Source organism: Mustela putorius, unplaced genomic scaffold (genome assembly GCF_011764305.1).
Source record: "Mustela putorius furo isolate JIRA1106 unplaced genomic scaffold, ASM1176430v1.1 tig00003899_pilon_pilon_pilon, whole genome shotgun sequence".
Lineage (NCBI taxonomy): Eukaryota > Metazoa > Chordata > Mammalia > Carnivora > Mustelidae > Mustela > Mustela putorius.
The window spans coordinates 1,179,553-1,205,755 of record NW_025422048.1 but is presented as its reverse complement, the minus strand read 5'-3'; the positions used below and the strand labels follow the sequence as shown (position 1 = coordinate 1,205,755).

The following is a 26,203-nucleotide window of genomic DNA, read 5'->3' as shown; positions in this document are numbered from 1 at the left end:
GCTGAGGGAAATGATCCTACACATGAAAAGAGACTCAACATCATCGGTCATTAAGGCTGTGGACATTGAAAGTGCCGGGAAGATAGTACTTCTCACCGATGAGAATGGCTGCCATCAGACGGATGGATAGTACCAAGGCTTGACAAGAACATGGAGAAACTGGAACTCTTGTCCACGGCTGGGGGGATGAATTCTATCTTAAGAAAGTTGTCCAGGGGCACCTGGGTGGCTCAAAGCCCCGCATCGGGCTCTCTGCTAAGCAGGAAACCTGCTTCCTCCTCTCTCTCTCTCTGCCTACTTGTGATCTCTCTCTCTGTCAAATAAATAAATAAAATCTTTAAAAGAAAGAAAGAAAGTTGTCCAGGGGCGCCTGGGTGGCTCAATGGGTTGGACCTCTGCCTTCAGCTTGGGTCATGGTCTCAGGGTCCTGGGATCGAGCCCCGCATCAGGCTCTCTGCTCAGCGGGGAGTCTGCTTCCTCCTCTCTCTCTGCCTGCCTCTCTGCCTACTTGGGATCTCTCTCTGTCAAATGAATAAATAAAATAAAATAAAGAAAGTTGTCCAGGGTCCTACCGTATTCGCCCCAGCCCTCTTAATAAACACATGAAGGAAATGCACATTTCCTCTATAGCATATTTATTATGTACAATGTTACTTTGAAATAGACCCAAGTCTATGCTGTGGGACCCGCGTAGGGTGTTTGGTAATGTTTATAGGAGTAGTCAAAATCAGAATATTTATTGGCGTCTCCTATAGTGATGGTCCCTGCTCCTTTTCTTGACCCAATTTGCTGCTAAGAAATGAAGTAACTTGAGAAAGAACGGGAGGGAGGGAGGAACGGATGGATCCAGGATGGAAGAACCAGTCTGCACTAGGAAGGGAGCATGTGAGTGAGCGCACGTGAAAATAACAGCAGCAATGCCTTTGGGGGATTTAAAATATATGAAAAGAACAGTGTCAAAGGCAAGAGGGGATAAATGCAGGGATGCATGAGGGTAAAGATGAAAAAAAGGAGAAAGGGGGGGATGCCTGGGTGAGGTGTCTGCCTTGGGCTCAGGTCATGATCCCGAGGTCTTGGGATCGAGCCCCGCATCAGGCTCCCTGCTCAGCGCGAAGCCTGCTTCTCCCTCTCCCTCTGCTGCTCCTCTTGGATGGCGCAACTGCCTGAAAGCAGAACTGTGTGTGCGCCTGCATGTGTGTGTGTCCTGCGGGGGGGGCAGTACTGGTTCAAGGGTGCAGAGCTCATGCTGGTAGGATGGAAAAGCTCCAGTGTGCAGAGAGTGGGGAATGCTACATCACAGTGAAGATGTAATGCACAGAACTGTATACAAATACCCGGTGATATGTATTGTCATTTAAATTTGGCAACACACACACACACACACACACACACACACACACTCCTACACACATCTTGGTAAATACATTAGAATGTTAATGGATAAACAATGATTGCCAGGCTGGATAAAAGCAGGGAAAAGGGGCGCCTGCGTGGCTCAGTGGGTTAAGCCTCTGCCTTCGGCTCAGGTCATGGTCCCCGGGTCCTGGGATCGAGCCCCGCATCGGGCTCTCTGCTCAGCGGGGAGCCTGCTTCTTCGTCTCTCTCAGCCCGCTGCTCTGCCTACTTGTGATCTCTCTCTGTGTCAAATAAATAAATAAAATCTTAAAAAAAAAAAGTGGGGGAAAAACTCCAGGAAGATGCTGCTTAAAAGAGACATTATGTTTTTTAAAAAATTTATTTACTTGAGAGACAGAGAGGGACAGCACCAGCAGGGGACTAGGTGGACAGAGAAGCAGACTCCCTGCTGCACAGCGAGCCTGAAGCAGGACCGATCTGAGCCAAAGGCGACACTTAACTGAGCGAGCCACCCAGGTACCTCGAGACATTATATTTTTTAAAAAAACAACTTTACTGAACTAGAATTGATACAAAAGGAACTGCACAGTGAAGGTTTTATCTGTGAAACCATCATTCCCCAAAGTTTCCTCATAGTCCCGGCAGCCCCTCCCGCGGGCACCACCGAGCAGCCCTCTGCGCCCAGAGGTGAGTCCGCACCGCCCAGAACCCGGAGCTGGTGCCATGGGCACGCGCTCCTCCGCCCGCTGGGTCGCTTCCCAGCTTCTCGCACAGCCTTCTTCCGTTGTATGGAGCATGCACTTTGCTTGTGCGGTTGCCTGATGTCCATGTGGGTTGTTGCCACCGGCCAGCTGTCGTGGGTAGGGACGTCGTGAGCATCTGTGTCCCAGTCTGTGTGTGGACGCATGAGTGCAGTTCCCCTGCGGAAATCCTGCAAGCGGAATGGTCACACCGCATCGTACAGGTGTGCAATGACCTTGTAAGGCACCGTGAGACCGTTTTCCAAAGCGACAGAACCGTCTTACAGTCCCACCAGCTGTGTGTGTGCAAGAGCAAAGCGGATCTGGAAAGCCCCGCGTGCTCACCGGCCGTGGAGATGAACACTTACTCCATGGTCCCAGTAACAAAGCTAGTGCGGTGTGGGTGTGATGGGTGTGGTGGGTGCGGCAGGACCCACGCTAGACAGATACCGAGTCCCTGCTTTCGTTCGGGGCGGAAAGATAGTCATTTTACTGCCTGCTGTGGGGTAAATGGGCTGTCCACGTTGGGGGGAAAAGACCCCGTGATGTCCGCGCACCAACAAAACCAAACATCAACCTAAATGTGAGAGAGAAAGCAATGGAGCATCTTGGGGTCGAAGGAGACGGTCCTCCTGCCCGTGGATGGGCATGACGCTCTTCAACGGAACTAGGCTTCCCTGCAGCTACGAACCACTCACCAAAAGGCTTCATTGGGAGAGTGAAAAGGTGGACTCGTGGCGTCCAAGACGTCTGTCCTGCCTGCCCACTGAGGTTTAGCACCTCTTGTCCCTGCGGGGACACGCCCCCGAACCGGGGACACAGCCGCGAGCCGGAGACACAGCGCTCGAGCGCACTGAAGATGGGGAAATGCGGGTACCGGGCTCGACGGGCCTTCACGGACGCCAGCCCAGGCGGGACAGCCCCTGGCTCGGCAGGAGGCCAGGAGGCCGTGGGTGGGCTCTAGTCACACAGGGGGACAGTCCACAGGAACGCAAAGCAATGAGGCCCCGCTGCGGGCCGCGCCGAGGAGCTCCGACTGCAGTCTATGTGTGGGGCTCTTCCGCGTGAGGGATCTTTCTAGAACGACGAAAGTGTCTTTGTACTGCTTTTAAACGTGCCCGTGAGCTCTTTGGCACTCCTGTCACCCAAAGTTGGGCTGTAATTCCTGTCCCCCGGGAGTACAGACCGGCCTTAGCCGCTGGCTTCTCCCGATGACAGTGCCCAAAGACCAGGCGGCGAAGGTGACACTGCCTGCCCCGGGGCTCTCTCAAGACACTCTGCCTTAAATAAGTCAGGCAGAGAAAGATAATTATCATATGACTCCCCCTGATAGGAGGACTTTGAGGGGCAGGGCCAGGGCCGTGGGGGGCACGGAGGGAAAAAATGAAACCAGATGGGACCAGGGAGGGAGACAAACCGTAAGAGACTCTTTTTTTTTTTTTTAAAGATTTTTATGTATTTATGTATTTATTTATTTGAGAGAGAGACAGTGAGAGAGAGCATGAGAGGCGGGAAGGTCAGAGGGAGAAGCAGACTCCCCGTGGAGCTGGGAGCCCGATGCGGGACTCGATCCCGGGACTCCAGGACCGTGACCTGAGCCAAAGGCAGTTGCTTAACCAACTGCGCCACCCAGGAGCCCCAAGAGACTCTTTCTTAAAAAATGTGTATTTATTTTTTAAATTTCTCTTCCGTGTTCCAGATTTCATCATTTATGCAGCACACCCAGCACTCCATGCCGTCCGTGCCCTCCCGAATACGCACCACCACGTCCCTCAGAGTCCACAGTCTGTCGTGGTTGTCTCCCCCTCTGATTTCCCCCAACTCCCTTCTTTGTAAGAGATTCTTAATCTCACAAACAATCTGGGGGTGGCTGGGGATGGACACCGGGGAGGGCATGCGCTACGGTGAGCGCTGTGAAGTGTGTAAGCCTGACGATTCACACACCTGCACCCCTGGGGCTAATAATACATTATGTGTTAAAAAAAAAAAAAAAAGATGCTCCACCTCAGCAGCCAGCAACCTTGCTGGGAAGAGGCCACATGGTTACGTTCGGGTGTCTTCGCCCCAGCAGGGCCCGCGGCTGACCGTGGGGTGCAGGGGCCTCCGGATGGTGCCGACTCCCAGCCCTCACTCCGCCCCCACCGACGTGGAGTAGAGCAGATGAGGCGACCCGTCTGAGGCCTGTCCAGACTGCAGGTTCTGGGGCAAAAGGGAGGTCATGGTCTCAGCCCCGAAATTTTGGGGTGGTTCAGGGCAGACAGATCACGGTCTAAGCCATGCCTGCCACGTGGCTGGACACATACATGAAAAGTCACCGAGTCATGCAGACGCAGGTGGTATACTTTTCCACTTGCCGGTTGTCCCTCCTTAATGAAGTCTATCAAAAATGCGCAGCCTCTGAGGGTCTGGCTCGGCCAGCCGGGCGGAAGGTGGGCGGTGGTACTGCTACACACTGACGCCGGAGGCTTCTGGCAACCGGGCAGCCCAGGTTCCATGTTCTCACTGAGGCTGGTGTGGTCTGTGAGATACAGACGAGGATATGTCCAGGGACAGCTGGAGTAGGGGTAAAAAGCTCGGGGGAGGGCACACTGCTAGGGATGTCATTTGGGAATGACCGATACACAGATGGTGTTTCGAGCCCTGAGGATGAGTGAGGTCAGCACAGGGGGGAGTGGAGGCTGCAAAAGGGGCCCAGGGCGCTCCCTCGCAGACTCCCACCTTCTCGAGGCTGTGCAAAGGAGACGGAGAGGGCAGTGTTTCAGAGATCGCAAGAGGAGGGCGGTCAGAAGGGTCCATAGGATAAAGTGAGGAAGGAGCCACTGGGTTTGGCACCACGATCATTAGTGTCCTTGACATAGCACTTGGGTGCAGAGTGGCGGGGTGGGGCAGATCAGAAGGGGTCCAGTATTCAAAAAACTATAAAGTACTCCGGAAAGAAATGCAGGAGGACACAAAGAAATGGAAAAACATTCCATGCTCATGGATTAGAAGAACAAATATTGTGAAAATGTCTATGCTACCTAGAGCAATCTACACGTTTAATGCAATCCCTATCAAAGTACCATCAACTTTTTTCAAAGAAATGGAACAAATAATCCTAAAACTTATATGGATCCAGAAGAGACCTCAAATAGCCAGAGGAACGTTGAAAAAGAAAGCCAAAGTTGGTGGCATCCCAATTCCAGACTTCAAGCTCTATTACAAAGCCGTGATCACCATAACAATAAGGTACTGGCACAGAAACAGACCCATAGACCAGTGGAACAGAGTAGAGAGCCCAGATATGGACCCTCAACTCTATGGTCAACTCATCTTCGACAAAGCAGGAAAGAATGTCCAATGGAAAAACAACAGTATCTTCAAAAAATGGGGTTGAGAAAACTGGACAGCCACATGCAGAAGAATGAAACTGGACCCTTTTCTTACACCACACACAAAAATAGACTCAAAATGGATGAAAGACCTTAATGTGAGACAGGAATCCATCAAAATCCTAGAGGAGAATACAGGCAGCAACCTCTTTGACCTCAGCCGCAGCAACATCTTCCTAGGAACAACGTCAAAGGCAAGGGAAGCAAGGACAAAAATGAACTGTTGGGACTTCATCAAGATCAAAAGCTTTTGCACAGCAAAGGAAACAGTCAACAAACCCAAAATACAAGTGACAGAATGGGAGAAGATATTTGCAAGCGACATATCAGATTAAAGGACTAGTATCCAAAATCTATAAAGAACGTATCAAACTCAACACCCAAAGAACAAATAATCCAATCAAGAAATGGGCAAAGGACACGAACAGACATTTCTGCAAAGAAGACATCCAGATGGCCAACAGACACATGAGAAAGTGCTCCACATCACTCGACACCAGGGAAATACAGATCAAAACCACAGTGAGATCCCACCTCACACTAGTCAGAATGGCTAAAATCAACAAGTCAGGAAATGACAGATGCTGGCGAGGATGCGGAGAAAGGGGAACCCTCCTACACTGTTGGTGGGAATGCAAGCTGGTGCAACCACTCTGGAAAACAGCATGGAGTTTCCTCAGACAGTTGAAAATAGAGCTACCCTACAACCCAGCAATTGCACTACTGGGTATTTACCCCGAAGATACAAATGTAGTGATCTGAAGGGGCACGTGCACCCGAATGTTTATAGCCGCAATGTCCACAATAGCGAAACTATGGGAAGAGCCTAGATGTCCATCAACAGATGAATGGATGAAGATGTGGTGTATATACACAATGGAATACTATGCAGCCATCAAAAGAAATGAAATCTTGTCATTTGCAAGGACGTGGATAGAACTAGAGGGCATTATGCTGAGCAAAATAAGTCAATCAGAGAAAGACAATTATCATATGATCTCCCTGACATGAGGAATTCGAGAGGCAAGGTCGGGGGTTTGGGGGGTAGGGAAGGAAAAAATGAAACAAGATGGGATCAGGAGGGAGACAAACCATAAGAGACTCTTAATCTCACAAAACAAAGTGAGGGTTGCTGGGGCAGGAGTGTAGGGAGAGGGTGGTTGGGTTATGGACATTGAGGAGGGCATGTGCTATGGTGAGTGCTGTGAACTATGTAAACCTGACAATTCACAGACCTGCACCCCTGGGGCTAATAATATATTATATGTTAATAAAAAATTAAAAATTAAAACAAAAGAAGGGGTCCAAGACGGGTGCCTGGGTGGCTCAGTGGGTGAAGCATCTGCCTTCAGCTCAGGTCATGATCCTGGAGGCCTGGGGAGGAGTCCCGCATCAGGCTCTCTGCTCCGTGGGGAGCCTGCTTTTCCCTCTCCCTAACTCTTCCCGTTCATTTGTGCTCTCTCTCTCTCTCTCTCTTTCATCAATCAATCAATCAATCAATCTTTTTAAAAAAAGGAGTTGAAGAGGCCATGGGGAGATGTAAGGAAATAGACAACTATTTTGAGAAGTTTGGCTACCAAGAGGAACAGGGGCATGTGGGTGGCTCAGTCAGTTAAGCATTAAACTTTTTAAAAAATATCTTATTTATTTGAGAGAGAATGAGAGAGAGCGAGCGAGCATGGGGTGGGGAGGGCAGGACAAGCAGACTGAGTGCAGAGCCCGACACAGGGCTTGACATCAGGACCCCGAGATCACAACCTGAGCCAAAGACACTTAACTGACCGAGCCACCCAGGTGCCTCCAGCATCCGACTCTTGATTTCCACTCAGGTCACTTGATCTCAGGGTTAGGGTTAGACTGAGCCCTGTGCCGGGCACCATGCTGGCAGTGGAGCCTCATTGAGATTCTCTCCTTCTGCCCCCTCACCTGCTCACTCCTTAAAAAAGGTAAATGAAATAAAATAAACTGTTTAAAGATGAACAAAGAATTGGAGTTGTAATTGGAGAGAGGTGTTGGGTCGAGAGCGGATGCTACTGGGACAGGCGTGGTGATGCAGGAGAAAGGCGGGGCGACCTTAGGAGTGAAGAGCTCCTCAGAAGAGAGGAGAAACTTGTGACTCTGGCCATGGCAGATGACAAATACTAGAATAGCCTTCTGATTGTAAACAACTAGAATGCAGGCAAAATATTGAAAATAGGCAGTGCCAGACTGTGATCAGAAGGAAACCAAATGCAGCGACCCCAGTGAGCAGCCTGGACTTTGGCCTTAAGGCTCTTTCAGATCATGGTGCAGGAAGGGGTCTCCTGAGTTGAACCTGTGGCCTCCGTTGTTAGCCCTAACAAGCCAAGAGTGGAGAGAAAAAAAAAAAAAAAAGATCAGAAACATCTGATTAATCCCGAAGAAGTCCGGAATGGAGGAGAAAAGGAACGAAGGACAGACGGGACAGAAACAAATAGCAAGAGGCGGCCTTAAAGCCGACCATTCAACAGGCCAATTAAAAGGCAGAGATTATCAGAATGGTTAAAAAAGAAAGAACAAACCACGTGCTGTCTACAGGTGCACTTTAAATAAAGACCCAGGCAAGTTCAAAGAACAGAACAGAAAAAAAGTATCGAGAAATCAGTTAAGCATAAGGAAGTGGGAGTGACTACACCCAACAAAGCTGATAGCAAAAGAAGGAACATTTCCAGAGATGAAGAGGGGTGTTTCCTGATAATAAAAGGGTCAGTTTGGGGCGCCTGGGTGGCTCAGTGGGTTAAAGCCTCTGCCTCCGCCTCAGGTCATGATCTCAGGGTCCTGGGATCCAGCCTGTATCGGGCTCTCTGCTCAGCGGGGAGCCTGCTTCCTCCTCTCTCTTGGCCTGCCTCTCTGCCTACTTTGTGACCTCTGTCTCTCAAATAAATAAATAAATAAATAAAATCTTAAAAAATAATTGATAAAAGGGTCAGTTTATCAAGAACAAGTAACAGTGCAGGACGCCTGGGTGGCTCAGTTAGTTAAACGTCTGACTTCAGCTCAGGTCATGATCTCAGCGTCCAGAGATGGAGCCCTGCGTCGGGCTTCCCCACCCAGTGGGAAGCCTGCTTGTCCCTCCACCCCTCCCCCTGCTTGTGCTCTCGCTCCCTCTCTCTCAAATAAATAAAATCGTTCAAATGGAAAGAGCACATAACATTCCTAAATGTGAATGCAGCCAACGGAACTGTATTAGATGTAGCAAAATCTGACAGAACCCAAAGGAGAAGGACAAATTTACATTTGGAGCCTTCGCTACTGTTCTCTCAGTCGGCCAGAGCAAACTGGGAGAGAAAATGAGTTAGGATACTGAAGACTTGGACACCCCTAGCAACCACCTCGAGCTAATCTACATTTATAGAACACACCACCCAACTGTACAATGTACGCGCTCTTCAAATAAACATGGAACGTTCACCGACCTAAACCATGTGCTAAGCCATAGACCAGGTCTCAATATTTTTAAGACATGAAATCAGAGTAAATTCTCTGTACTACAATGTAATTAAAAACACCTAGGGGCGCCTGGGTGGCTCAGTGGGTTGAGCCGCTGCCTTCGGCTCAGGTCATGATCTCAGGGTCCTGGGATCGAGTCCCGCATCGGGCTCTCTGCTCAGCGGGGAGCCTGCTTCCTTCTTCTCTCTCTCTCTGCCTGCCTCTCAGTGTACTTGTAATTTCTCTCTGTCAAATAAATAAATAAGAAAGAAAATGGGTTAAGAAATTTTAAGAAAAAAAAAAAAAAACACCTAAAAAGTGATAGGCAAAATCCCCAAATAATTGGAAATTACGTCTAAGGGGCGCTTGGGTGGCCCAGTGGGTTGAGCGTCTGCCTTCAGCTCAGGTCATGATCTCGGGGTCCTGGGATCGGGCCCTGCATTGGGCTCTCTGCTCAGCAGGGAGCCTGCTTCCCCACCTCTCTCTGCCTGACTCTCTGCCTACTTGTGATCTCTCTCTCTCTGTGTCAAATAAATAAATGAAATCTTAAAAAAAAAAAAAATCTCCTTCCCTGGGGTGCCTGGATGGCTCAGTGGGTTAGGCCTCTGCTTTCGGCTTGGGTCATGATCTTGGGGTCCTGGGATCAAGCCCCGCATCAGGGTCTCTGCTCAGTGGGGAGCCTGCTTCCCCCTCTCTCTGCCTGCCTCTCTGCCTACTTGTGATCTCTGTCTGTCAAATAAATAAATAAAATCTTAAAAAAAAAACAAAACTCCTTCCAAGGAAGTCATTGGTTGAAGAAGTAATTAAAAGGGAAATTAGAGAACATTATGAACTCAATGATAATGACAACAGAACATACCAAAATGCACAGAATGTTCTCAAAGGGAATTTATAGCTTTAAACGCTTATGTTAGAAAAAAGATTTATTTACTTTTTTATTTTAAGTGATGTTTTACTGACCAAGCCATCCAGGTGCCCTGAGAAAAAGGTTTAAAAGAAACGATTTAAGGTTACACTTTAAGAAGCTGGAAAGGAGGGGCGCCTGGGCGGCTCAGTGGGTTAAGCTGCTGCCTTCGGCTCGGGTCATGACTCAGGGTCCTGGGATCGAGTCCCGCATCGGGCTCTCTGTTCAGCGGGAGCCTGCTTCCTCCTCTCTCTCTCTGCCTCTCTGCCTGCTTGTGATCTCTCTCTGTCAAATAAATAAATAAAATCTTAAAAAACCAAAAAAAAAAAAAGCTGGAAAGGATGAGTAAATTAAGCCCCAAATAATTTTTATTACTCCAAAATAAGCACAAGAAAGGAAATAATAAAAGAGTGGAAATCATCAAGAGAAAATGGAGAAAAGGAGAAAAACTGAGACCAAAACTTGCTTCTTTAGAATGACCAAACAAATTGATAAGCTTCTATCTATGCTGATCAAGAAACAAAGAAAAGACACAAAACACCAATGCAAGCAATGAGGGGCCATCAGTGCAGATCCCGTGAAGGGTGGGTGAAGGGGTATTATCAACTCCAGGTCAGCTGAGATACAAGCAAATTCCTTGAAAGACACAATTACTGAAACAGACACAGGAAGAAACAAAATCCGAATGGCCCAGTTATCTGAGGGAATTTAATCTTAAGATTTTATTTTTATGTAATCTCCAGCCCCGACATGGGGCGCACACATGACCAACGGAGCCAGCCAGGCATCCCTGAAGGAACGGAACTTGTGGGCCCGGGTGGAGATGGCTTCATTGGTGAACACTGAGGGACCCCAAGCACTCCGAGCCCTTTAAGGACACAGGAGAAGGGAAGGCTTTCCAGCTGCTTTTATGCGGGCCCTGGTACCAAAACCAGAGACATGTTACCAAGAAACTGCAGGTCAATGTCCCTCAGGAGCACACAGGCAAAAATTCCCAAGAGATACTGGCAGAGGTGAAAGACAGAATGACAGCCATTTCACACCCAGGTCTGAGAACAAGGCAATGACGTCCGTCTTCACCACCTCCACACAACATGGGTTCGAGGCCCTAACCAGCGCAGTTGGCAAGAAAAAGAAGGGAAAGGCATACAGATTGGAGAAGAGGTGAGAAGTACCTTTATTTCTGGAAGAAATGACTGCATATGGAGACTATTCCAAGATGTTTACCCCCAAAACGCCTAGAGTTTGGTCCATTCCTTGATTTTGGTACCAAAAGATGAAACAGAAACCTGCTGGAGCTACTAACTGAATTTCAGCAAACCTAAGTAACGCGGACACAACTCCGTTGCAGGGATCGAGCCTCACATCAGGCTCCCTCTCCGTCCCGTGGTTAGCGAGAAGACAAAATGAAGGGGCGCCAGGTGGCTCAGTGGCTCGCCTCTGGACTCCTGGTTTGGGCTTAGCTCGTGATCTCGGGGTTGGCTGACGGAGCCTCAAGATGGGCCCACGTGCTGGGCATGGAGCCTGCTTGGGATTTTCTCTCTTCCTCTCCTTCTGCCCCCCACCCGCGACCCAAAGGAAAGAAAATAAAATTAAGGTACCATCTACAATAGCACCAAACCCCACAAAAAGCTGCTGGCAGGCAGGGGGAACAATGGCCCCAGAGGACTTGTTGGGGGCGGGGCAGGGCGGCGGGTCTGACGCTGGGCTGGGTGGGCTGGGAACCCCGAGGTGAAAAGCATCGGAAAGACTCGAGCCTCTCAGGGCCACAAACTCCGGGAGCACAGCCAGAGATCGACACGTGAGCGTTTATTCCTCCCGGCCAGCTCGCACCTGGGCGGCGCCGGGCTCCGTGGGGCATGTAGTGTGACTGGTGACCTCAGCCGGGAGCCCGGGCCGCTTTCCGAGCCGCACAAGGCCGTGAGACCGACTCGCTCTTCGGAACGGGAGTCCCATCTTCTTCCTCCCTCTCTGTCTCGCTTCCAACTCCCACCTGCCAGGGGCCTCCCGCTGTCGGGGGAACTGGAGGTTGGGGCCCAGCCCTGAGTGAGACCCAGCCAGTGGGCTCTGGAGCCTGGGCAGGCTTGGCACCCGTCAGTGGGTGTCCCCTGGGGGGGGGGGGAGCGGGGGCCTGGCCAGCAGGCCATCACATTAGGCTTCGCCCCCCAGGTCCCCGGGGCAGCTGGCAGACACGGGCCCGATGAGAGGGGAACCCCAGAACAGACAAGCCTCGCTTTCCCAAGTTACAAACGGCGGGGAGGGCCCCGGGACCCACAGGCTCTGTTCTACGGAGAGGCCCCAGTCCCCTGGGGCTTCAGCCACATCCAGAGAGAAGCGTTAGGGGCCGCCCTGGCCAGCTCCCAGGGGAGCCAGCCCCCTGCTCCACGCTACCGGACCCCCCCCCCCCCCCGGCCGCTCCTCCCGGGCCTGAGCAGCCAGCAGCCCGGGCACAGGCATTCCTCTCGCGCCCCTCCCCCCGCCCCCCACCCCCGGCCCCGGCCCCGCACCCCTCCTTCGAGAAGGGCTTTCCTGGCCCCTGACCGCCTGAGGGCTGGCCTCTGAGAGGCCCTGCCCTGCCAACGGCTGCGGCCCGGGGTGGCTCGGAGCCGGCCCGGCCGCCCCCCTGCCCTGGAGCAGCTCTCCGCCTGAGGAGGCCCCTAGCGAGCCCCCCCACCCCCCACCCCACCCCTGGCTGCTGAGGACTCGGGAGCATGAGAACTTCCCGACTATGAGAACTTCGGCTTCCAGGCTTGGGTTATCCGCCGCGTGAACAGATCAGCTCTGAAACTCGTCACTCTCCTCGGGCCCAGGCCTGCCTTGGGGTCCCACACCTGAGCCTGTGGAAGGAAAGGCCTCCGGTTAGCACACAAGGGCCCAGTGAGCACGCAAGGGCGATGCCCCAGCTGCCAGGAGGCGGGGCCCAGGGCCCGGCCGGGCCTCGCTCTCTGCCCGGGGCATCTGTGCGATCAGGAGTTCCTGTTCCTGAGCACTTCTTCAAAGGCCACCTGGAAGGGAAAGTACCTGCTGGAGCTTCGCATGTTCTGGAAGCAACTGGAGGGGGGACTGGCACCCTAGGCTAAGGGAAGGTGTTGCTGTCGGGAGGAGTTGAGAAGGCTCCCACAAGGCCTTGTCCCCAAGGGGGGGACAGCCCCGCTGCCCTGGAGCTGCCCCACACCCTCAGGGAACAGACGCTGTGCTGCTCGCCAGTCAGGAGGAAGCGGGCCGGGCGGCCCTGGAGTTAGTCCCAGGCTACCTCGGAGGGAGCCGGATGACAGCAGCTGCAGGCTGTCCAAGACCCCGTCCTCGTACAAGGCCAGCTTCCGCACCATCTTCTGTCGGGCCGGGTTGATGATGATCTGCGGCGGCTGCGAGGCCACCGAGCTGCTCAGGAGCGATCCTGGGGCGGAGAGAGCACGTCTCAGCTGGGGGGGTGCTGTGCCACGGGCCCTGGGAGCTCCTCCGAGCCGCTGCTGGCCTCGCAGCTCTTCCCAGCCCCCAGCTCAACTCCCGCCCCTTTGGGACAGAAGTCCTCTGTGCCGTGTCTGCAGGAAAGGCCTGGAAGGGGCCGCACTGCTGCCCCGGCTCCCGGATAGGCCGGGAACCTGGCCCTGAACAAAGCCTTCCTTGTTCCTGGCTTTCAGGAAGTGAGCTCCTGGCCTCTTGTCACCCACCTGGAGGTCAAGGCCCAGAGCTTGCTGAGGACAGACTGGGGGTGGGGTGTGGGGACTGTCACCAAGAGAGGCCCCTGGTCCCTCTTCCCGGCACCTGTCCCCAGCTACCTTCCATAGCTGTCAGCTGCAGCCCCGGGCCACTCCCCCAGCTCGACTCCTGGGTCCAGCTGGCCTTCCCCAGGGGTGTCGGGGCCCACGCGGTGGCCTCTTGCCCTGCGCTGCCTGGCCAGGCCGGGTCTGGGGGGCAGCTCGGGGTCAGGCGCCAGGAATGCAAGGCGGCAGACAGGCCGGACACACTCTCATCACTCTCCACGGGCTGGTTGGGGCCCTTCTGGAGCCACTCTGGGGCCTGGGCTGGTGCTCCCGAGGGGAGCGCCCGGGGCTCCGGGGGGCTGGCACCACACGGGGCACTGCTGGGCTGGGAAATGTAGGAGTTCTCCTGCGGGGAAGAGGGGCTGCGGCCAGCAGAATCGGGCTCCGGGACAGGTCCTGCCACGACCGCCTGCAGCTTCTCTAGACTCTCATACACCTGTGGGGGGAGAAGGGACTCTCAGGGCGGGACAGGGCCCTGCCCCAGCATGCTGCCGTCCTACCACAGGGCAGCTCTGGGCCACCTGGGGACCTCGGGGCTTTTTATCCACGTCGCAAAGACTGCCAAGAAGTCACTGGCCACTAAAGCGAAGGACTGAGCGTGGCTTTTGTCCGTCTTCTGGAAAGCAAATTCACGGCCCTACCGCCCTCACACAGAGCCTCCCAGCTGCCCTAGCGTCAGAGGGAAGAAGCGGCGCTCGGGCGGGGGCCAGAGAAAACGCAGGTGCAGTGGCACTGGAGTGCCCCGAAGGGGGCCCAGTAAAAGCCCTCTGCTCCTCTCCATCTCCCAGGTGGGGTCTGGCGAGGGGCTCCAGCCACCCCAAGCAGAACTGAAGAGCGTGCTAAAAACGTCTGGAGACTCTGTCCCCAGGAAGCGGTGTGGCAGGTGCCTGGGTAGCACCCGAAACCTGGGGTTTCTGACAGCCACCCCCTGCCATGGGCAGCCGGTCTCAGTGGCTTTCCCTCCCTACCCCCACCTCCTCCCAGGGCTACCTGGGTCATGGGGGGTCTCCTCTTGGCCCGGCGGTGCAGGCAGCAGCAAGCCAGGTGGCCCAGGGCCAGCCCCAGCTCGGGCGGGCATGGGCCAGGCCTGGGGTCCAGGTGCTTCTTACAGATCTGGACGGCAATGGGGGTAGCCCATGCATCTGTGGCCAGACCCGCTTGCACTGTGGTCCGGGTGCTTTTCAGAGTCACCCCGGCCTCCTCAGCCTCTTCTTCAACGAGGTCCTTCTGTGGGACAGATCCTATGAGCTCAGCTATCCCTGGGTGGGCATGCCTCCAGCCCTCTTCCCCAGGCTCTCATCGCTGACTCCTGTGGTCCTTTCTGAGATTGATGAAGCACCCACCGTGTGCCCAGCTTTGCCCCAGGCCCCTGGGAGCCAGTGGAAGAGCGCCCCGGGGCCCACCTTCGGAGAGCTGACTTCCCGGTGCGGCAGAGACACCAACAAGCCTCTAAGGCAACGGGAAAGCAAAACAGACGGGCCACGGGGCTTCTGACTGGGGCCCGAGCAAGTGGTCACTTGGGAGCTGGGATCTGAAGGCACAAACCAGCCAGAGGTCAGAGCCAAAGAGGACAGGGAGCACCCCGCAGAGAGGTACCCACGGGCGCAAATGAGGCTGGAGGCCATGCTGGCTTTTGAGATGAAGGAGGAAGCACCTGGGTCAGGGGGTGGCCTCTCAGGCAGAAGGAAAGGCTCAAACCAAGGCCCGGGGGCAGGCAGTGGGGAGCTGGCTGAGTCTGGGGGACAGAGAGAAGGCTGGTGGTGGCAGGACCTGGGCTTGTGGCCACATTAAGGGACTGGGCCTTCCTCCCAAGCACAGTGGGAAAGCGGATGGGCTGCCACGATCTCGTTTTGTCTCTGAGACATCGCTTTGGCCCCGGCATGGAGACGAAATGGGAAGGATGCAAAGAGGCCCAAAGACAGACCCGGAGGGACCCGGCACGCAGGAGAGCGGCCCGCGCTGGCTCAGCTCCGCACACGGGACGCGCAGACGGACGCAGACAGCCACCGGCTGGCTCCCCGATTCCAGCCCAGAGCCCCCAAGACGCGCTCCCGGACACACACAGCCCCGAGCCCGGGAGGGAGCAGAAGACGGCGCGGGGCCTGGACCGTAGGGAGCCGGTGCTGTACGCCGCGCTCCCGGCACGCGCCCAGGGTCTGTTCGCAAGTGGCAGAGCGGGCCCAGCGCGGAGCACCATGAGGCTGGGACTAGAGCCCGCGCCACCTCGGCCCACAGAGAGGCAGACAGAAGCGACGGGGTGGGGGTAGCCCCATTTCCCCCCACAGCCTCTCCCAGGGCCCTGTGTTCTGTTTGCCACTGCAGCTTCTGGCCCCGGAGCCCCCGGGATGGCCCCTTCCCCTCTCCCAGCCCAGGTGGATTCTGGAAAGGCCCCAGCGTCTGCAGCAGACAGACAGGTTTTTCCTCAGCAAGGTCAAGGGAAGCTGCTTGGAGCCCTGCCTACTTTCATAGATGAGTCAGCAGTAGCCGAGGCTGGCTTCTGTGGGGCACTGATTCCAGATCATTCCACCCTCCAGGGCTGCACCTGTTGGTTATGGGGAGTAGCGCTTCCCGCCTCCCTCCCTGCTTCTCTCCCTCCTCCCACCCCCTCTCCCTGCCTGCCTGCCTCCCTCTCCCCTCTGCCTCCCTGCCTCGCTCCCCACTCCCACCCCCTCTGCCCGCCTGCCCTGCCTCCCTCTCCAGTCCCTGCCCCACCTCAGGACGCTCACCAGGTACTTGGTCCGGGCACCATGCGTCCTCACGGCCCTCTGGCCAGCCAGGGTCTCCAGCACTACCTGGGGAGGGCAGGACAGAGGGTGTGGCGGTGGCTTCCGGGGCCGCAGCAGGGAGGGCCCCGTGCGGGGGGGGGGGGGGGGGGCGGGGGGGGCTTGTGGGCTGGTCGGGGCAGCCAGGCCCGAAGAGGCCACCGAGGCTGATGGGCACAGCCCTCGGACGGGCAGATCAGGACAGTGGTTTGGAGGGCTCACGTGAGGAAAAGGATTGCAAAACTGCAAACCGGAAACGAGATGCAGGCAGTGCCCCACGGGGCGGGAGGGCCGTGTCAGGGGCAGAGGGGCCCCAGAGCCAAGGCTCCTGTCAGCTTGCTGCCGGGTTGGCCTCTGGTCCGCTACGGAATGATCCAGGCCCTCCTGTCTTTGCGTTGCCGAGGAAAGGGGCCAGGTGCTCACCACGCCAAAGCTGAAGGTATCCGTGTCCACGGCCAGCCTCCCCGTCTTGACATAGTCCTCGGGAAGGTAAGCCAGGGTGCCACGCACGGTCTGCGTCCGGGCCACTGTGCTGCTCTGGCCGGGACTGGCCCCCGCAAAGCGGCTGAGGCGGGCCAGGCCGAAGTCTCCCAGCTTGGGCATCAGTCTCTCATCCAGGAGGACGTTGGAACTTGGGGAGGGAAGGAGCAGGGTCAGGTCAGTCCTGGGCAGCTCCGCAGCCCATGCTTGCTGGGCCCTGACAGCACCGGACTCGGGGTGGCCCAGCTAATGGGGGGCTCCCTCACACGGTTCAGTCCCTGCTCGCCGAGGGGCGGGACGCCCGTCCTTGACCTCTGCTTCCACACCTGTCCCACTGCAGGTGCTCGGTGACCCAGGGCCCCCAGCTCTGCTGTCCCAGGCCTCAGGGTTCCACCCCCTCCCTCACCTCGGCCTCCAGCGGGAGAGGGCGGGCCTGCTCTCATGGGAGACACCCAGAGCAGGGCTCCTTGGGACTCAGAGGGCAAGGGCCTCTGCTGCCCGCTGGCAGAAGGTTTGGGAACATCTTTCCCTTGCCACAGCCTCCATCCTCACGGCGCTCAGAGGCCCCGAGGGCCTGGCTTTGTCTCCTCCTCACCTCTTGATGTCCCCGTGGATGAGACTGGGGCTGTCCTGATGTAAGAACTGAATGGCGCGTGCTGTGCCCAAAAGGATGTCCAGTCGCTGAGGCCAGGAGAGTGGGGGGCAGGCCTGGGTCTAGAGCGGCAGAGCAAGCAAAGGGCACAGGAGAGGCTGTGATGCCGTGGTTCCTTGACCCGGACTCTCCTTCCACCTGTCACTGTGGCTTCTACACAAGCCGCTTCATTCTCTGGGTCTCACTTTCCTCTTCTGGGAAACAAGGAGTAAAGTCTGCAGGAGCCGCTTCCCCAGGAGGCGGGGCCCGAGCTACTGCGCTGCTCTGTAGGAACGAGCACTGTGCTTCCCGGAGGCACCAGGACTCAGGGTGCTCCTCCTTCTCCCTGGGGCGACCGGGATGGTGTTAGAGGCATTCTCTCCGGCTCCCCCCGGCATAGCACGCTTGTCCCAAGAGCTGAAATGCCCTGCGTACCGCTGCCAGCCCTCGTGGCTTGCAGATGCGTGGCCAGAGGAAGGTCAGCTTCAGGTCCAGACAGGGCGGCTCACTGGTCACTGCCCCCCGTCCTCGAGGGCCACGCTGACAAGACCCCCCAGCTACTCTGCTAGTAAAATGAAGGGGCATGAATCGGGGCCCTGAGTCCATAACCCCCTTGTCAGAGGCAGCACGACCCAGGCTCCCAGGCCTGCGGGAACGGCCCAGGGGAGAGCACGGGAAGGGTGCCAGGCGAAACGGGCAGCCCGCCTCGGGTCCAAGCCTGGGGCCCGGCCCCTGCCCGCTGGCAGGATCAGCTCACAGGGCCCGAGAGCCCAGGCCACGCACCCCGCTTCAGCCAGGCGCTGAGAGTGCTGTGGGCCCCGGGAAGGGGCCCGGCCACGGACGGCTACCTGGAAGTGGAGGCGGTCTTCCAGGGAGCCGTTGGGCAAGAAGCCATAGACGAGGCAGTAGAAGCCGCTCTGAGCACAGTAACCAGCAAAGTCCACGATGTTGGGGTGACGGAACCTGCTTGGAAAAGCAGGACCTGAGCACTCTGGCCCCCAGCCTCCGCCATGCTTTCCAGCTGGTTGTGGGGGTGGGCCGGGCCTGGTGGGCTCTGGGGCCCTGACGCGGTTCTCCCTCCGCCCGTAGCCAGGAGGGGTGCCCCAGACTCACCGGGACAGCTGCTCCACTTCCGTCAGGAAGCTCTGCTTCACTGCGACCCACGGCAGGTCCGCCCCCTGCAGCCCCCGGCAAACGAGAGCGGAGAGGCGGCGTGAAGCTCCGGTAGCCCAGGCCTGGTGGCCACTCTCACTGGCTCCTGCCCCGGGCCCAGAACCACCAAGGGGCTGGGAACCTTGAACTGGGCAGTCAGAGCGCTGAAGGAGGTACGTGGGGAAGCAGAGGAGAAGAACCAGAAAGCGAGGGTCTGTCAATGACCTGCCAGGGCCTTCGCGGGGAAGGTACACCCACCTCCTTTAGCCTCTTCACTGCGTACGGCGTGTTCCTCATCACCGCCCGGTACACACACCCGAAGCCACCCTCTCCGATCTTCAGCTCCTCTGAGAAGTTGTGGGTGCCCTGGGAGATCTCACTGAGGGGCCAGCAAAAGGGAGAGGCCTGGGCTCCCTGCAGGGGGGACACTGGGCTCTCCGGGTTAGGCTGTGGGCAGAGATCCTGGATCAGGTGAGGTCCTCTGTTATTCCTGCGGTCTTAAAGTCACAAGTGCCCCCCAGCCCAGCTGCCTCCTGGCTGGCCCTGTTAGGCTGGCTGGGGTACCCACAGGCTACACTGTTTTGCTCCTTGTCTTGAATCTTTCCCTGGGGGCAGCACCAACCTACCTTGGTGGAGGAAGGGGCTGGGTATGGTGGTGGTGGTTGCTGGCGGGAGGCAGGGCTTGGGACAGGACCGAGCTCAGCCCCAGAATGGGTCTGGGAGTCTGGAAAAGCTTCATAAAGTTACCAGTGAGAGGCAGGCACAGAGCATGGTCAAGGTGGCCCTTTCCAAAGGTCCATCAAGGCCGACACCCGGGCCCTCTTACCTGGGGAGGGGACTGTGGCGGCTGACGTCGACAACTTCCGGGGGCGGGGGACCTTGGCCTCACAGGGTGCAGGGGGGCTGCTAGGCCTCGGGGTGCTGGTGCTGGGGGGCAGGAGAGGGGCAGGAGGGTGCCCTGGGACACATGGGAAGAGAAGGGCAGTTAGGGCTAGGTGGCGGGGGTGGGGGGGGTAGGGGGGGGAGTGGGGGAGGGAGGGGCCCCGTGGCAGGCTCCGGCCCCAGACCGGGGTCCCGGGGTTCCCCGGGGCCGGGCGCTCACAGGCCGTGATGATATCCCGAGCGCGGAGCAACTGCAGGTGCGTGAGGATGCTCACGAGGTCGGCCACGCGGGCGTTGCGGTTGATCCAGGGCCAAAGGACGCTGGCCGTGCGCTGTCCGGAGCGCTCACACAGCCGCAGCTCCGTCTGGTCGCGCACGATCAGGGCGGCTGCGGGCCGGGAGGCGTCAAGTCTGGGCGCCCGGGACCAGCGCGCCCCTCCCCCGTCCCAGCGTCCGCCCGCCCGCCGCCACCCACCGAACTGGCACCAGTCGGCGGGCTCCAGGGCGTCCATCACTTTGTAGAAGCGGCACATGACCCAGGGAGGCACTTCGTACAAGAAGTGCTGGGTGCCAGGGGCCGCGGGGTCTCCCGGCCCCGGCCCACCGGCCATGGCCGCCGCCGCCGCAGGGCCAGGGCCTTTCGGGGCCTCTCCGGGCCTCTGGAGGCCGCGGCGGGCGCGGGCCTTGGCCGGCCGGGTCCGCGGACACTGACTCACTTCCCCTTTAAGCCGGCCTCGTGCAGCGCCCCGCGAGACGGAAGGGGCGGGGCCCGGGGCCGCCGCCATCTTGCCCTTGGCGGCCGCCGTTTTCCACCCCGGCCCTCGGCCGCACGGGGGCGCCGCGCGCGGTTTCTCCCCGCGAAGGCCGCGCCCCTCGGTCCGGTTGGGCGGCGAGGCGCGCTTCTCGGAGGAGGGGCCGCCTGAGCGGGACTCTGAGGGGTGGAGGAGCGTGGATCCGAGCACCGGGGCAAAGGGCATGGCAAGGGCCGGGGCGTTCTCCAGAAAGGGCTCGAGCCGGGCCTGGCGGGCGCCCTGGGCCGCCTCCTTATAAACTCTCGGGCTTCTTTCAGGAGGCAGCGGACCTTGTCAGAGATCCCGGGCAGGGTCAGGCGTGGGTCACGGCCGCGTCCTGTCCCTGTCGGCTGGCCCTGAGGCCGGGTGCAGGGAGAACCATCTGGAAGCTGGGACGGCGGGCTGCCCCGGCTCAGAGCGCTGTTGGCCGCCGCCTCCGCCCCCCGCATCGCATCTTTTCCACCCCAGGCCCCTGCTCCAGCAAGTGTTGGCGCTTTGCGGTGTTTGCAACTTTTCCTTCTTTGGTGCCTTCTTCCCACGAGCGCATAAGACAGGCCTTCGGCTTCTCCGCTTCCTCCCTCCCGCGTCGTGCTTCCGGCTCCGGGGGCCCTCCCCGCCCGTGAGGACAGCGGGCTCCGGCCTCCCGGACGCCGCGTGCGCTCCTAGCCTGACGCCCTCCTAGTCTGACGCCCTCTTGGCCACCCGCAGCGCCCGGCCGCCGCCGCCTCCGCCGCCGCCGCCTCCCTCGCGCTCGCCGGCGCTCCTCCATTCCCACAGCCCCGTTACCCGGCCGTTTCCCCGAACGTCTCTGGAGTCCATCCTTCCCCCAGCCCACTGCTCCCACGACGCCCTCCTCCCCTGAGGACCCCCGGGAAGAACCCACAGCCACAGGACCTTCGTCTTCTGTTGGTCCAGTCGGACGAGCGCTTGCATGGCAACGGGTCTCCTTCACTCACCACCCGCCCCCTCCATCCTGGCCCCAGAGGGCTCCCCTTCGGGAAGGCTGTCTTCTCAAGCTGGGCCTCCACGGGAGCCTCTCTCCCCGGAAGCCAGAGCCATGGCAGGTCCCACCCTGGCCCCAGCGGCTTCGCGCGGGCACCGCCTTGACGAAGACCGCGGACTCGGGCTCGGGCAGGGAGCACGCTCGCACGCCCGCAGCTCTAGCGGGGTCGCGCCTCTGTCCTCGCTCCCTGCGGGACAGCAGCTCCCAAGACGGGCCTGGCACGCGACACATGCCCAATACACATGGGTCGAATGCCAACCCTTTGTTTTAACCTTCAAAGCCAGGACGTTCGAGTGCACCTTCTAGCGGCTGTGCCCGCATTTGTTTTCCTGTGATGCTGGCCTCTGAGCGCTTGTTCCTTCTGCCTGCTGGGAACAGCTGTGGCCGGGCAGGCAGCTCCTGAGTGCCAGGTTGGCAAAAGGTCTGCAAACCCCACAGTGATGACAGCGACCCCTCTGGGCAAGGGGCCTGGTGAGCAGAGGCCACGGGAAGGTGTCAGGTTAGAGGTCCAGGGGCCAGACAGCCAAAAGCACCTGGACAGAGGGGGCACCCTGGAGCGGGGCACTTGTGTAGCTGTGCAGGGTGGCCGAGGCGCGCTGGCCTCCGGCCCTGGGGCTCGGCGGCCAAGCCTGTGCCAGGTCCTTCCCAGCCTGCCACCCCAGAGCTCCCCATGACATGCGGCAGCAGTGTGCCTACGAAGGTAGCCTTGGAAGCCAAGGGGAGGCAGTAAGGGTGTGGAGCAGGCTGGTCTTGCCTCCCAAGACAGTCCTGAGAGCGGCTGGTGGTGTTCAGGGACAGCCGGACGGAATCCGGAAACACAGCAGCAGGCTGTCCTGTGAGCTGATAATGAAAGCCCAGACCTTGAGTCACTTTCACAGAGAGATTTATCGAGAATGCTAACAGCACAGGATACAGTACTTCCCAACAAAAGGTGCAAACGCGTCACTTAGAAAGGCATGCTGAGTATTCTTTGCTTTCACACGTATTAAAAAACTTACAAAAATAAAATAAAACTGCGTGCTGCCCATCTTTTCAAATAGTAAAAGAACCTTATGAAAAAAATCACTTGATTTTACAACAAAAGACACAAATGGACATTTTTATGTAAATTTATAAGGCAAACTCTTTATATAATAAATAGGTTACAGGGATTCAGTGGGAGGGGGGTGTTTTTGAAACGTATACAGGTACATTCAGACAGGTTTACTGAAATGGTACAAATTTCCTTAATAAATTGCCTTTTGTTTTTAAATATATCAGTGCTTTCAGTCATTTGGCTATACACAAAGAACCTTTTTTTGAACACTACAAAAAAGCAATCAATATTTTTTGTTTTTAAAACGACCTACTTATTTTCTAAAGTAATTGTCCCAAAACACAAAAACTGAAGGTGAATGTGATGGAGGGCTTTGGAGCCATCTCTAGCCAAGTCTGTCCTAGGCTGCTCCCTATCCCGCACACACCTCTCTCCCACCCTCACCGGGCTTCCGAGCTAGAGCCCCTCTGTCTAGAGTGGCCAGTGTCCCTGTGACTCGGGGGGGGGGGCAGCCACCTTGCCTGGTCCTTCCTGATACTAAACCCATGTGCAAATACTCATGAGAGTCAGCACTGTCTTCGCCTTGGGGGGGGTGGCGAGCAGAGAGGGACAGGGGACAGGGATGTCCCTGTTCCGTGAGCCCAAAACAATGTCTGGTGGGGGTAATGGCTTTTCTCAGAAGGATCTGCTTTGGCCAGGAGAAGGGGAGTGGGGTTTCTCATGTCCAAATTGTGCTGGGGATCAGATGGCAGCAAAGAGAGTGCACCCCTCCACCACTGTCCCATCACCCAGGACGGTGAAGAATCTAGAGGTCACGTTACTGTTGTGTACTCTGGGACTGGGTGGGATGTGATGGGGGGTTGTCCTGAACGGTACCGCCCACCACCTGGCCCGTCCAGGAGGAGCTGCGTCAGGTGGAGAGTGGCCCATCGGTCCTGTCAACATACACCGGACCTGTGGCCACAGCGGAGGTCTCCAGGTAGACGGCCACCTGTATCCTGAGCTCTGCTCCTCAGGCCTGCCCTATGCCTCTCCCACTGAGGCAAGGTCGGCTCTGTCACACCCCTCCTGTCTCCCTTTGAAGGAACATCAACCTCGTCTGTCCTTAAAAATAATGATGATGCTAATAATCTCGGGAGTTGGGGGAAAGGCAACAGAATCCACTGGGTGGAACAAAACCTGGTTTTGCTCTGACTTTGAAAATGGCAACACATCAGCTGTTTGGTCCGTTGGCTTAGGCTTAATTACTTCGGGTGGCATCTGGCTGCTCGGGGCCGGGGTCACCTCTTCGGATCTCCCCTCCTGTGGAAGAAGGACAGCCCCTCTCATCTCGGTCACCATCCCCTCCCTCCAAATTCTTTTGTTTGTAAAGAAAAGGTGTCTAGAAGCATTTGTCTCTGGAACAATTACTTTAAACATGGTTACAATACAGACTTCAGTTCAAACACAGAAGAGATTTACTTAGCAAATTTCCTTTCACCCACCAAAATTACACAAATATAAGCCTCAACACCACAGTTCAGAGGACCAGTAGAGAGAACCTCATGTTTGGAACACAAAAGGAGAAATAAAAACCAAACCAAACCCAAACAGAAAAGCCCCGGAAGAAACGATGGAAGGATGAGGGAGGAGAGGAGGGCAAACACGTGTACGACACAGCACACGCTACAGTGTCCGGGTACACGGGAGCCCAGCGCGACGAGAGGGCTCGGCACACACTGAGTAACAGTCCTGGTGATATTTGGTCAAATATTCAGCAACTACTGACTCTGGAGCGGCCGCTATTGATTGAAGCAGTGACAAATCGAACGGAAAAGGAGGCCTTGGTAGCAAGGGAAGGAGCAGGCTTCAAGTTCTGCAAGCCTTTTTGCACTCCACCGTCCGGCTCCCCAGAAACACTCAACTGGGTGGGCCCTGCTCCGTCCAGGCGGGCAGGAGGTCACCGGGTGAGGCTAAGTTGGGCGCCGATTTCGGATCTCAGTCAGAGAGCGCACCCGTGGACACATGCGGACACCCACCTGTTAGCGGCAAGCAGCAGCAGCCCGGGCCGGGCGGGCAAGGACACGGCGGCGCACTGCTAATACTGAGCGCAGGCGGGAGCGGGCCCCGGACTGGGCCCAGAGGCTGCCCCAGCTCGGGTCCTCCGAGGGGCACGCGGGCAGCCTGGCCACCCGAACGGCTTACGAGTGTTTCTCTTTTGGTTCAGGCCTCAGAAGAAGTAACGACGCAGGGAGGGAAGCTTTTGGCCCTGGTGATTATAATGCTCTCTGCTTTGGAAGAACGAGTTTCTGGGTGGTGGTGGTGGTTGGTTTTTTTTTGGTGTTTTTTAATTACTTAAAAAAATGATCAAAAAGAACTGTTACGGCTAAACTCTCTAGCAGGTATTGCTCATTAAGAATTACAAAAGCAAATGCAGTTACTCGTAGGATCGGGAAAAAGAGAAAGGGTGTTTCTGGAGTCTTTGCTACCTCCTAGAGGGGACCCAGTGGACTCTCGTATGTGGTTGTGGGGTCCCTGGTGTCTACCCGGTGCAACTCACACATTCAGAGATGTGATGGGCCTCCCATCTGCCCTCCAGCCTCAGCGAAGTGGAAGCCCTACTGGCGGGGAGGCCCGCCGAGCTGGCTGGCTGTGCAAGACCGCTCTGCCTGCGCCCCTGGGAGGGCTGGGGGTGGGTCAGGCCAGCCCCTCCCTGGTGCACTCCAGCTGCCCCACGCGGAGGTCGCAGGGGGCCAGGTGGTACCAGCTACATTCCCGAATTTGCCAGGGCAAGGAAGCGCTCTTACACCCGCCCGCTGAGGTGAACTGTCCCGCGCCAGCATCCCGGGACCTCTCTCACAAGCATGGGAGAAACAGTGCAAAACCCGGATGCTGCCCGGAGCCTCCTTCGCTTGGCACAGGGAAGCCCTTGAAAGAAGCGAGGAAAGACCACAGATCTGCTTGGACAGAGGAAGTGACCAGCAGACAGATTTGTAGTTTTTTTTTTTTTTGTGGTATTTTTTTTTTGTTTTTTTTTTTGTTTGTTTTTTGTTTGTTTGTTTTTATTTTCCTTTGTCCTATGCTATGGTTATCAGAAATATTGTAATTAAGCAACAGGTATAATTTTAACAGGTGTTTGTGTGTGTGTGTGTGTGTAGCCACAAGCAAAATGAGTGTATAATTGTGCAATATACAGATATATATATAAAAATTCAACTGCTCTGTGTGTCTAGTCAGTGCATTAAATTAAAGGGACAGAAAAACTAAAAGCAAAGCTAAAAAGCAAAACAAAAGCCCGGGATAGAGGAGACCAAGCAGGCCTATGCGTATAGCGTCTAAGATACTGGATATAATCAGGGTCACCAGGAAGAACACCTTTGTCACTGGACACACAAACACTGAAGGGAGAGGGACTACCAGTGAGCAGGAGCCAAACCTCTTGGCCTTTTCATCTCATTGTCTCTCGCTGCTGAGGACCTGAGAAAAGGTAAGCTAGAAGGGGGCAGGGAAGCAAAGGCAATTTGCAAGTTTCGCTAATGCTCTCCAGACTCAAAGGCCGGACTTCCCTTGGGGAGGGTCTGGGTGCCTGCTCTTGTGCCTGCCTCCCTCTGGCCCAGGGGCTCTCGCTGGTGAGGGGTGAGGGGGACACACACCACAGGACGTGCTCAGGCCTCTGTCGTCACCTCTGAGTGCAGAAAGGCGCATCACTTCACCTAGACCCTCGGCCCCAAGGACAGCAGACCAGGGGGAATGTCCTCAGGGGACAGGCAGAGACCAAGAGGGAGACCTCACCCTCACCTTCCTAGTTGCGGGGACACTAGTCAGAACTCCCTTTTTCCCCAACAAATCAGCACTTGGGGCACATCCTGCAGAGATGAGAAAGGAGCAAGAAACAGGTGGTGCTG

General features: G+C 56.7%; 1 protein-coding gene and 2 long non-coding RNA genes across 7 annotated transcripts; all 3 read right to left on the bottom strand.

The window, feature by feature from the left end:
• Nucleotides 1-3,749: 3,749 nt before the first annotated feature.
• LOC123388490 lies at nt 3,750-5,124 on the bottom strand. Its single transcript, XR_006602995.1, has 2 exons — nt 4,400-5,124; nt 3,750-4,295 (listed from the first exon to the last, which is right to left on the bottom strand). It is a non-coding gene; the product is annotated as an uncharacterized LOC123388490 (long non-coding RNA).
• A 3,524-nt stretch (nt 5,125-8,648) lies between these two features.
• LOC123388491 lies at nt 8,649-9,370 on the bottom strand. The gene is made up of 2 exons (XR_006602996.1): nt 9,226-9,370; nt 8,649-8,994 (listed from the first exon to the last, which is right to left on the bottom strand). It is a non-coding gene; the product is annotated as an uncharacterized LOC123388491 (long non-coding RNA).
• Nucleotides 9,371-10,971: 1,601 nt separating this feature from the next.
• Nucleotides 10,972-20,100, bottom strand: IRAK1 (interleukin 1 receptor associated kinase 1). Of its 5 annotated transcripts, none has more exons than XM_045068112.1 (14): nt 19,965-20,100; nt 19,710-19,877; nt 19,434-19,565; nt 19,234-19,340; nt 18,866-19,069; nt 18,569-18,633; nt 18,304-18,418; nt 17,420-17,538; nt 16,768-16,975; nt 16,309-16,374; nt 14,573-14,809; nt 13,598-14,018; nt 13,072-13,215; nt 10,972-12,655 (listed from the first exon to the last, which is right to left on the bottom strand). In XM_045068112.1, the coding sequence occupies exons 1-14, from the start codon at nt 20,098-20,100 to the stop codon at nt 12,594-12,596; spliced, it is 2,184 nt and encodes a 727-aa protein (XP_044924047.1). In that variant the 3' UTR covers nt 10,972-12,593. The 5 variants fall into 5 exon arrangements, with proteins under 5 accessions (XP_044924047.1, XP_012905554.2, XP_012905553.2 ...); XM_013050100.2 differs by having other exon boundaries at nt 18,866-19,054; XM_013050099.2 differs by having other exon boundaries at nt 18,866-19,054; nt 19,710-20,100.
• Nucleotides 20,101-26,203: the final 6,103 nt, after the last annotated feature.